At 46.6% G+C, this 12,255-nt stretch overlaps 1 protein-coding gene across 1 annotated transcript in view; it reads left to right on the forward strand.

Annotated features, from left to right (window-relative positions):
* Positions 1–12,255, forward strand: part of tmtopsb (teleost multiple tissue opsin b) — a 104,896-nt gene that overhangs the window by 24,218 nt on the left and 68,423 nt on the right. The window contains 1 exon segment of the mRNA XM_037694236.1: positions 11,515–11,843. Within this exon segment, the coding sequence (XP_037550164.1) occupies positions 11,515–11,843 (329 nt within the window).

Below are 12,255 nucleotides of genomic sequence, written 5' to 3' on the forward strand. Positions count from 1 at the left end.
AGTTCATGACTATTGTTACCAATCAGTTCATTTGATTAATAATCAGTTCTCCTGTTATTATTAATCTGTTCATACTGTTCAGCCGTAACCGGTTGGTTCATGGCTCTTTTCAGCATATTTTCCCTCCCCGTGGAAATTTTTCCGGGACGTTCATGCATTCAGAACGCATAGTTACACAACATGCGTCTGTGCATGGCACACATAATTACACAATGCGTAATTACGTACATGGGGAGCTGAGTGACAAGACGTTTTTTGGGCAAGCTTCTGCTTCATACGGTGTTTGAATGGACCCATTGAGGCGAGGACCACATCTGCTTCGCCCTTAACCCATCAGCGACAGCCTTAAAGGGCGAAGCTTATATGAAATAGAACGTTGGTTACGTACTGTAACCCCAGATTCTATGAGTATAAGCGGAGCCCTTTAAGCGTCGGGCCTCACTGGCTCCTAAATGGCTGAAGAAAAGTTATTTGGGAGCCGATTACCCGCTCTTAACGTAATTTATACGGACCGGGTGGAGCCCACAGAGCAGGTGGGCATGGACTAAATTTTTCAGTGTAATGCTTAGCATAACGGGATAAACCCATCAGCGACAGCCTTAAAGGGCTACGCTTATACTCATAGAATCTGAGGTTACAGTACGACACCAACGTTTTCTTTCATCGAGTTTCAGAATTATTGGTCAAAAAATGGCTTGGGGCTGGGGTTTTAAAATATTCTAGGGGGCGCTGTGCAGGCTATTGGCCACTTGTCATGGCTTCCTATTCAAGGGGTGGATAATGATCGATCATACTGATTTTGGTGAACCTCGGTTCAAATCTGTAGAATTTAGAGCCAAACGTATGGCGACAGCGTTACGTCTTACTTCGCCACGTTGCGCCACCCTAATGCTTCACCCCAAACTGTCAGTGTTGGAAAGCAAGTTACACAAACATGTCTTTGGTCACTCGACACACTATCATGCTGATCAGGTAACATGGGTCATATAGGGATCGTTCAACGTAAAACTTTACACTTCCTGTTGTCAGGGGGCATGGCTTAAGTGATGTCATGATTTGACCATTCAATCTTGCAGGGGACCGGATGTGGATCAATCACTGAAGGTTTGATGTCTCAGACAGTTTTCTTGTAGGAGCTATTAACGTTTCGTTTTTCATGGTGAAATGTCCAACTTTCAGGTCTGGCCCCGCCCCTTAAACATGCTTTGGTTTGCACCGTTTTGATAACCTTTTGTCCCCCATGCGTTTTGACCAAAATAGCCAAATTTGAAACCGATTGAGTGAAATCCCTAGGAGGAGTTTGTTCAAATGTGGAGGCTGTAAACCACCAAAAAGGCGTTAAAATTGGGACGACATTCCAAAATGACCGACTTCCTGTTAATCATACAACGTTGGTGCCAGAGGGTTTTCTGCACATCTTGGGTGAATTGGACAAGTGTACCAAATTTCATGTTTCTACGACAACCTAAGGTTAATGCGGAGGGTATTTTGAAAATTTCCAGGGGGCGCTCGAGCCGTTTCTGTTGCGATTTTTGCCACGCCCTTAAAATACGTAATTTTTCATCAGTCCTGATGCGTCCGCCAAATTTGGTGACTTTTGGAATATGTTAAGGCCCCCAAAACGCCAATTCATTTGGTCGAAAAAATTTCAGCTCGGGCCTGAACCGAGCGATTACAATAGGCCTTCACAGCGCTTCACTGCTCGAGCCTAATAAGTTGACGTGGCAGCAAAACTTGCACGGAAAGAAACCGTCCAGAGGACCTGACTTAACTTTATTGGATTTTTCTGCCTGGATTACTGAGCATGAATCAGAATAGGTTTTAATAGTTCACTTTTATTCATTTTCTTTTATCAGAATCAGAGATTCTTTATTGTCGTTCGCACCCCAAGTGGTACATGTGATGGAGCGAAATTATGTACACAGGGTCCCAGTTACATCCAACAATAAAATGCAAAAGAAAATCAGTAATAACATCTAAGATATGAACTAAGATAAACATCAACTAAAATACACTAAGCTCTAATAGCATAAAAACATTACGTCAAACAGCAGCACGAACATGAGTCTGTGAGCGTATGAACACGTATGAACACAGCAACAAGAAACAGATCAACAGCAACATGATGTGATTATCCTGGTTAGAGATTCATGAGTCTAACAGCCTCAGGGTAAAAGCTGTTCTTCAGTCTAGCGGTTCTAGACTTAATGCTCCTTAACTTCCATCCTGAGAGGAGCAGGGCAAAAAATGTGTGTGTGTTGGGTGAGTGGGGTCCTTCCTGATGCAGGTGGCCGTCTTCCTGCATCTGGAGGTGTAAATGTCTGTGATGTTGGGGAGACTGACTCCAACAGTCTTCTGTGCAGCCTTCACCACTCTCTGCAAAGCTCTTTCTGCAGCTGTGCAGCCTCCATGCCACACATTGATGCTGGAGCACAGGATGCTCTCCACTGCACACCTATAGAAGGAGGTGAGGACTGAGCTTCCCAGACCAGCTTGTCTCAGCCACCTGAGGAAGTAGAGTCTCTGATGGGCTTTCTTGATCAGGCTGGTGGTGTTGTTGCCCCAGCTTAGGTTGTCATTCAGGTGTACACCCAAGTACTTGTAGCTGGAGACCACTTCCACCGCAGATCCTCATGTTCAGGGGGATGTAGGTGTGTTTATTCCTTCTGAAGTCCACAATCATATTCTTTGTCTTCTTCACATTGATGTAAAGGTTATTTTTTCTGCTCCAGGTGGTTTGAGCGCAGTGTGAGAGAGACAGAGGAGATGGCATCCTTTGTTGATCGGTTCTCACAGTATGCGTACTGATGAGGGTCCTCCTTGATGTTGATGGTTGTTTTGATGTGGGTCATGACCAGTTTTTCGAAGCATTTAGCAATTATCGGGGTGAGGGCCACTGGCCAATAATCATTCAGACCAGTCAATGTAGAACATTTTGGGACTGGGATGATGGTGACAGTCTTCAGGCAGATGGGAACTGTCGCCAGGTTAAGTGAGGAGTTAAAGATGTCGGCCAGTACCTCACAGAGCTGATCGGCACATTCTTTCAACACTTTCCTGGGGATGTTGTCTGGGCCTGTTGCTTTGTGAGGGTTAATCCTCCTGAAAGTAATCCTTACTTCTGCTGAGGTCACGCTGAGATGCTCTTCATCCGGTGGTGAGGTGAGTCTGGTGCTGGTTAAAGTGATTCAGATTAATGTGCTGTCAGCAAACAAATCTTGTACTCTGCAGCAAACTGTCTTTTGAACAGTAAGCAGTTGACTGAAGGGTTACTTTGTCTTTCATCCATTATCTTTACCTGCTTCTTCCTGTTTAGGTCATGGGGGTCACTGGTGCCCATATTCAGCAGTCACTGTGCGAGAGGCAGGGGACACCCTGGACAGGTCTTCTGTCCATCACAAGGACACATAAAGACAAATGAGACAAAACATCCATTCACTTTCTCACAGCTAGGAACAATTTAGAGTCACCAATCAGCCTAACATTCATGTCGGTCACGGGAGGAAACTGGAGTAGCCGGAGAAAGCCCACGCATGCACGGATAGAACATACAAACTCCACCCAGAAAGGTCCCGGGCCAGGATTTGAACCGGCAACCTTCTCACTGAGAAGTAACAGCTCTACCAACTGTGCCACCCTTTGACTTACCATGCTGAAAACATGGTGCTATCTTCTTATAACTTTCTGCTTTGTGGACAGTTACACTTCTTTTTTTTCAAAAGAGCTTGACAGCTGTGAGTTGTTGAACAAGTTTACTGAAGTTTTTATTCATTATAAAAAGTTTCAAAGAATTTTCTCTTTAAATAATTACAGTGAGCAACGTAAGTGTCATTAAGTTCCTTAGTTTATCTTTTACCCTTATTTCCTTTGCGGGATTTGTTTTATTTTTTGTATTTTTGGGTTCTGTTACTTGTGTTTTCCTGTCATATCTTTTCTATTTGTGGTTTTGTACTTGATTATGTTTTATGTGTAGGTCTTGTTTCTGTTTCAGGCTGCTGTTTAAAATACTGTATTATGTTACATTTTTAGTGTTTAGCGTATGTCTTAGATCCTTGTATATCATTTCTTTTATACTTTTTTTTTTGTTGTTGTTGCTATTTTTGGGTGTAACTGGGACCTTGGGTACAATTGTTCATTCCACCTCATGTACCACGTGATGTGACTGACAATAAAGAACCTTGAACCTTGTTTCTTAGTCTTCCTTATGATATTTCTCAGTTACCCTCACTCAGGCAGCTTCCTCAATATTTTCCCAGTTAGTCTACCACCCTCACCTGTCCCTAATCAACAATCATCCCAGTTTCCATGTTCCACCTCTGCATCTATTTATTCTCTGTGTTCCTCCATTCACCAATTCTCTATTATTGGTCTTGCTCATCAAGGTTTGTGTCTTGTGTTTTTTGAGTTAACTTGTTAATGTAGTTTTGTTGCCATGACAGCGTGTTTGTTCCTGTTTTTGTAAATAAATAACTTTATTTTACCTTTTGACTCTTTAGTCTGCCCTTGGGTCCAATCCTCTATGAACCTCACACTATGTAGCATTTTTGTTCTAAAGCTTGTGACAATAAAGCTTCAAAGAGTTTTACAAAATAAAATAATACAAAGGTACAAATTATTCATAAACCTAAATTGAAAAAAAAAGAGCTTATTAGCTTTATCTAAAAAAGTTAAATCTGGTCCTCTGGACATTCAAAAAAACCCAAAGCAAAACAACAAAAAAATGTAGAAACGTTTCATCTCTCATCCGAGAGACTTCCTCAGTCTGAGGTGCTACATTCAGCTCAGTCTCTTAAATAGCACCTTCTCAGAGTGGATCAACCAGTTTGAGACCACTCTGATCCAGAGGACCAGATTGAACTTTTTTGGATTTTTCTACCTGGATTATTGAGCATGCATCAGGATATATGAAAGTTTAATTTTTATCATTACATTATTGAAAATAATGATCTTTATCACAATATGCTAATTTTTTGAGAAGGATGTATGTAAAAAGTTCAATCTGGTCCTCTGGACATTAAAAAAAAAAAAAAGGCAAAAAAATATAGAAACGTTTCGTCTCTCATCCGAGAGACTTCCTCAGTCCAGTCCAGAGGACCAGATTGAACTTTTTTGGATTTTTCTACCTGGATTATTGAGCATGCATCAGGAGATCTGCTGGAAAATTGTAGTAAATCAGCACAAGTCTGATATATACATGTTGTAAGGGTCCCACTGCCTGCAGCCTGCCTTGCTGATGGCCGCTGATTAACAACACCTGGCGGTCATCAGCCTGATGAGCCTCTCCATCTACAAAAGGATGCAGCCCAGTGTGACTCATCGCTGGAGCATATCACCTCTCATGTTTCCTGGTTCCTCGTGTTTTTGGATCTCCTCGTGACCTGATCTGGATCCCTCGGCCTGTCAGGTGTTCCTCATGCCATTTTTGCCTCCAGTTGCCAGCCTTCCTCGTTCCCTTGGACCCTCGTTGGATTTCCCTCCGCTGCTCACTCCTTGGACTGAAAGACCAGCTCCCCTCCTTCGGTTTTGGACTGTAAGGACAAAAACGCTCTTCAAACAAACCACTCAGGTCTTCCCTTCTGGACCAATCCTAACCTGTCGCCCTTCTTTCCAGGAGTTGCAGAGAAGCAGCGTGTGGAGTAATTCTCACTGTAAATAAATAAACACTGTTCTTTTGTACTTCCCCTGTGTCTTCCTCGTTCTGGGTCTCATACCATCTGGGTTCCTCGCGCAATCCTAACAGAAATGCTCCAGCCATAAAAGACCCAGAATGAGACCAAGAGCGAGCAGACAACCCCCGGTTCCCCAGAGGAACGGATCGACGGATTGGAAAAAGTTTTACAGCAAGTACTGACTCACCAGACCACAGTCCAGTCCAACCTTCAGGAGCTCGGAGGTATGATTTATTCCATTAAATGTCAACTGCAAGCTTCTTCCTCCTCAGCTCCAGTCGTTCCGCCAGCCCCCGCGGCTCCTGGTTCCATTCCTCCTGTTCAACAAATGTTAATTAAACCTTCTGAGTTCATCACCGGAGACCCTGACCAATGTGGCGGCTTCTTGCTGCAGTGCAGACTCGCCTTCGAGGCGGCTCCCTCTCAGTTCTCCTCGGACGCGGCCAAGATCACCTTTTTTGTAAGTCAGCTCAAGGGTAACGCTCTCCGGTGGGCTCACTCATTTCTCCTGAGCCATGAAAATACTTCTGCAACCTATGAACTATTTCTGCATGAGTTTCGTAGGATTTTTGATCGTCCCCTGCAGACTTTGAACGCCGCCAAGCGTTTGTTGAATTTACGACAGGGCCGTCGTAACGCCTTGGAGTTCGCCCTGGAGTATCGGATCCTTGCTGCCCAAACAGGATGGGACGAATCTGCCCTCCAAGGTATTTTCTTAAACTCTTTATCTGATTTTCTAAAGGACCAGATGGCTACGCGAGACGAGCCCGAGACTTTCGATAAGTTAATAGACCTTGCCATCTCCATCGATGACCGTTTCTGGGAAAGGAGGAGAGAGACAAACTACAATTCCCATCGATCCCTGACTTCCGGGTTTCCTATTTTTCCAGGTGAGCCCATGTCTGCACCTTTGTACTACATTTCCCAGAATCCTCCCACTTCTGGGTTTACGACCCCTCGCCACGAGTCCGTTTCACCCAAGCAGCCTCACTTGAACTACAACTCCCAGTCCTCCATGCTTCCTGGCCTCAACCAATCATCTTCTTTTTCTCCATGAGATCGCTCACCCGAGCCTATGCAGGTGGGGCGCGCACGGCTGACTCCTGCAGAGAGACAGCGGCGTGTATCCGCCCGTCTCTGCATTTATTGTGGTAACCCCGGTCATTTTCTGCCCCACTGTCCGTTTCGGGGAAAACGAGAACTTCCACCAGTAAAGCGGGAGTTACCGGTGAGAACTTCTGCGTTAACCTCCCCATTTAAACTGTTGCTTCCCATGGTCATTCAGACTCCTGACCATCGCTTTTCGTTCTCCGCTCTCATCGACTCGGGTGCTGAACAAAACGTGATTAGTGCTAATTTAGTTAGAGAACATTCCTTGCCTACTCGTGAGATTCCTCTGATTTCTGTCGCCGGCTTAACCGGAGACACATTGACCCGCATTAATCAGAAAACCACCGATTTGCATGTCATCATCTCTGGTAACCATCATGAGATGACTGATTTCTTTGTGTTCGACTCTTGTATGCCTCAGATAATTCTAGGTTTCCCCTGGCTTCGTAACCATAACCCTGTTATTAATTGGGAACACGGCTGCGTTGACAAATGGAGCGACAAGTGTCTCAGTAACTGTCTTCGCTCCACCATTAACGAGTTCCCTCGGGACACGCCTCCTCTAGAGGAGATCGACCTCACCTCTGTTCCTGCTGAATACCGCGACCTAGCAGCAGTCTTTAGCAAGCAACGCGCCTCGTCTCTCCCTCCTCATCGTCCCTATGACTGCTCGATTGACTTATTACCTGGCGCCCCCTTGCCGTCAAGTAGACTTTATAATCTTTCACGTCCCGAAAGGGAATCCATATCTAATTATATTAATGAATCCCTTGCCTCAGGTATTATTCGACCCTCGACCTCCCCTTTGGGAGCTGGTTTCTTTTTCGTTTCTAAAAAAGATAAGACTCCCAGGCCGTGCATTGATTACCGCGGATTAAACAATATAACTATAAAGAATAAGTATCCGCTCCCCCTCATTGACTCGCTGCAGGAACAATTACAGTCGGCTTCCTGCTTCACGAAGCTTGATTTAAGAAACGCCTACCATCTCATGCGTATTAAGACAGGTGACAAGTGGAAGACTGCTTTTCGCACTCCTTTGGGTCACTTTGAATATCTGGTTATGCCCTTTGGGTTGACCAACGCCCCCGCGGTTTTTCAGGCACTCGTCAACGATGTCCTGCGTGACTTTATAGGTAGTTTTGTTTTCGTCTACCTCGACGATATTCTTATTTTTTCTCACGACCCCACTAAGCACACTACTCACGTTCGCACGGTTCTTCAGCTGTTACTGGAGAACCAGTTGTTCGTTAAGGCGGAGAAGTATGAGTTTAATACCTCCACTGTCTCCTTCCTGGGTTTTATTTTCGAGGGCGGACGTTGTCGAACCGACCCTGAAAAGACCAGGGCTGTAGTCGACTGGCCGACCCCCGAGTCCAGGAAACAGTTACAACGTTTCCTGGGCTTCGCAAATTTTTATAGGTGTTTTATTGAGGACTATAGTCGTGTCGCCGCCCCCCTGTCTCAGCTCACTTCCACTGCCCGTGCTTTCCACTGGACCCCAGAGGCTGAGGCCGCCTTCAAGAGGCTCAAGTCCCTCTTTTCCTCCGCACCCATCCTCTGCCATCCAGACCCCATGCACCAGTTTATTCTGGAGGTGGACGCCTCTGACACTGGAATAGGGGCGGTTCTTTCCCAAAGATCACCTGCTGACAACAAAGTCCATCCCTGCGCCTTCTTTTCCCGACGTCTCTCTCAATCGGAGCGCAATTATGACGTGGGCAACCGCGAGCTGTTGGCGGTCAAGCTCGCGTTAGAGGAATGGCGGCACTGATTGGAAGGCACAGAGATCCCTTTTTTGATTTGGACAGACCACAAAAACCTGACTTATCTCAGGAACGCCAAGCGTCTGACTCCCCGTCAGGCCCGTTGGCCGCTTTTCTTTAATAGATTTAATTTTGTTCTTACTTTCCGTCCGGGTTCAAAGAACGTTAAACCCGACGCTCTGTCCAGACAGTTCGCTCCTCCCGACACACCTGAGGGTTTCGATACCATCGTTACCCCAACCTGCATTGTCGGCTCCCTCTCCTGGCCCATTGCTGCCACCGTTCAGGAGGCCCTCCTCTCCGAACCCGATCCTGGCGGTGGTCCCCCCGGTACCCTCTTTGTTCCCTCCAGCGTGCGGTCCAACGTGCTCCAGTGGCTTCACCCGAACAAGCTCTCTTGCCACCCTGGAGTCAACCGCATGCTAGCTCTCACTAAGACTCATTTCTGGTGGCCCTCCATGTCCAAGGACATTAAAGACTTTGTTTCGGCCTGTCCCGTCTGTGCCAGAAACAAGTCCGGTACCCAACCTCCGGCTGGCCCCTTACTTCCCCTCCCAACCCCTAGTCGCCCCTGGTCCCACATCGCCCTCGATTTTGTAACCGGCCTTCCCCCGTCTGACGGCAACACCACCATCCTCACCATTGTTGACCGTTTTTCAAAGGCTGTTCACTTTGTTCCCCTCCCTAAGCTCCCCTCTGCCCTTGAAACCGCTCACCTTCTCACCCTCCATGTTTTTAGGCTCCATGGTATCCCTTCGGACATCGTTTCCGACCTAGGCCCGCAGTTTGTCTCCCGGGTGTGGCACTCCTTCTGCAAGTCGCTCGGGGCGTCCGTTAGCCTTACCTCCAGCTACCATCCTCAGGCTAACGGGCAAGCTAAGCGTTGCAATCAGGAGTTGGAGTCCACCCTGCGTTGCCTGGTCGAGTCCAACCCATCATCATGGAGTCAACATCTGGTTTGGTTAGAATACGCCCACAACTCCCACCGTTCCTCTGCTACTGGTATGTCCCCCTTCGAAGCCTCCCTTGGCTACCTTCCCCCTCTCTTTCCCAGTCTAGAGCTCGACTGCTCGGTCCCGTCCGTGCAGCACCACTTCCGGTGTTGTCATCGCGTCTGGCGCCAGGCCAGGGTGGCCCTCCTTAGGACCGCGGCCCAGGCAAAACGGTTCGCAGACCGCCACTGTTCAGCGACACCCGCCTACCAGGTCGGCCAGCAGGTTTGGTTGTCCACTAGGGACATCAATCTGCGGGACACCCCCCGCAAGCTGGCTCCCCGCTTCATTGGGCCATTACCCGCATCATCAACCCCTCTGCGGTTCGTCTCCAACTCCCCAGGGCCATGAGGATTCACCCAACCTTTCACGTCTCCCAGGTCAAGCCCGTCTCCCTCAGTCCCTTGTGCCCCCCTTCAGACCTCCCCCCCGCCACCCCGCCTGATCGACAACCACCCTGCGTTCACCGTCAGATCCATCCTGGACGTGCGATGCAGGGGTAGGGGTTTCCAGTACCTGGTCAATTGGGAGGGGTACGGTCCTGAGGAGAGGTCATGGATCCCCAGATCCTTTATCCTCGATCCCAGCCTCATCTCCAGGTTTTTCAGGGACCACCCCGAGAAGCGCCTCAGGTCACCTGGAGGCGATTCTTGAGGTGGGGTTACTGTAAGGGTCCCACTGCTTGCAGCCTGCCTTGCTGATGGCCGCTGATTAACAACACCTGGCGGTCATCAGCCTGATGAGCCTCTCCATCTACAAAAGGATGCAGCCCAGTGTGACTCATCGCTGGAGCATATCACCTCTCATGTTTCCTGGTTTCTCGTGTTTTTGGATCTCCTCGTGACCTGATCTGGATCCCTCGGCCTGTCAGGTGTTCCTCATGCCATTTTTGCCTCCAGCTGCCAGCCTTCTTCGTTCCCTTGGACCCTCGTTGGATTTCCCTCCGCTGCTCACTCCTTGGACTGAAGGACCAGCTCCCCTCCGTCAGTTTTGGACTGTAAGGACAAAAACGCTCTTCAAACAAACCACTCAGGTCTTCCCCTCTGGACCAACCTTAACCTGTCACCCCTCTTTCCAGGAGTTGCAGAGAAGCAGCGTGTGGAGTAATTCTCACTGTAAATAAATAAACACTGTTCTTTTGTACTTCCCCTGTGTCTCCCTCGTTCTGGGTCTCATACCATCTGGGTTCCTCGCGTAATCCTAACACATGTCACTTTCACAGTTAACGCTGACATTTTTTCACTGTAAATGTCAGTAGATGAACTTGTTTGTGTTCCAACAACTGAAAGTAAAAACATTTAGATCAGGGATTCCCAAACTTTTCCATGCCATGGCCCCCAAACAGCATTAGCTTCTGGCCAAGGTCCCCCTCACAAACCCACAAACAATGCTACAATATGTAAAGTAACATCAACTTTTAGAATGTTTTAACTTTTTATTCACTATATTCAATTAATTATTACAGCTGCTGAGCATACAAATGTTATTAACTAACATATGCTGAACATACCTGTATTCCCACAGAAAAAAAATAAAACTTTTCAACTAAATGTTGACCAGAAGAATAAAACAAAAAAAAATCTAACCTCTCTCTCAAGTGTGTTTATCTGGAAATGACAGATACAGATTGCCCTAGTGTGTAATTCTTCTTATTATTATTATTACAATTTTTTATTTTTGCTTCTTTTAATCTTCTTCTCTCCAACTTTCTGAGGCCTCCCCGACCCCATGGTAGTCCCTCAGGGGGCCGCGGCCCCCCACTTTGAAAAACACTGATTTTGATAATCATCACAAGTGGGACGTGAACTTCTCTTTGCATCTCAATCATTTTCTGGGAAACAGACAAGAGGCACAGATGTTTGGAGAATCTGGCTCCTGGAAGCTCTAATAAGGATCAGATATAGTTAACTATTTTTTATTTGCATATTTTACATCACAGTATTCTGTGAAACACATGCTATTTTCTCGTTTCCTCAGGTATCGTCTCCCTGATCTCCCTGGCGGTCCTATCCTATGAGCGTTACTGCACCATGATGGCGCCCACTATCGCAGACGGCAGAGACTTCCGCCCGGCGTTTGGAGGAATCTGCTTCTCCTGGCTCTACTCCGTGGCCTGGACTGTGCCCCCACTACTGGGCTGGAGCAAATACGGACCCGAGGGCCCTGGCACTACATGCTCAGTGGACTGGAAGACCCAGACGCCCAACAACATTTCCTACATCATCAGCCTTTTCGTCTTCTGCCTGGCTCTGCCGTTCGCTGTAATCGTCTACTCCTACGGCAAGCTGCTGCACGCCATCAGACAGGTAAGATGTTTGCTGTTATCAAACATGAAAAAAGGCTGACTGGGTTGTAGATCTGAACGTTCACTTAAAACCATTTCAGAGTAGACTTTAGAAAAGACTGGATTTGAAAACTGAGAATGTTCTGATCTTGGGATCATGTTTGACTTTTAAAAAACTTTCCCATTAAAGCGTCCAACATTATGATGTCTTGGTGGTTTCAGAAATATTTTGCTAACCAACAGGGTTGACTTCAACAGATAAAGCAAACGGTTTCAGTAAATGATTAGTGCTCATGATATGTGCTGGGGGTGACTACCAACTACTCCTATATGGAGGCTGGAATGCGACAAAATTAAATCAGTAACTACATCATGAAATACATATACATATATATATATATATATATATATATATATATATATATATATATATA

The sequence above is a fragment of the Nematolebias whitei genome, chromosome 20, assembly GCF_014905685.2.
Source record: "Nematolebias whitei isolate Nwh7 chromosome 20, NemWhi1, whole genome shotgun sequence".
In the NCBI taxonomy this organism is placed as follows: domain Eukaryota; kingdom Metazoa; phylum Chordata; class Actinopteri; order Cyprinodontiformes; family Rivulidae; genus Nematolebias; species Nematolebias whitei.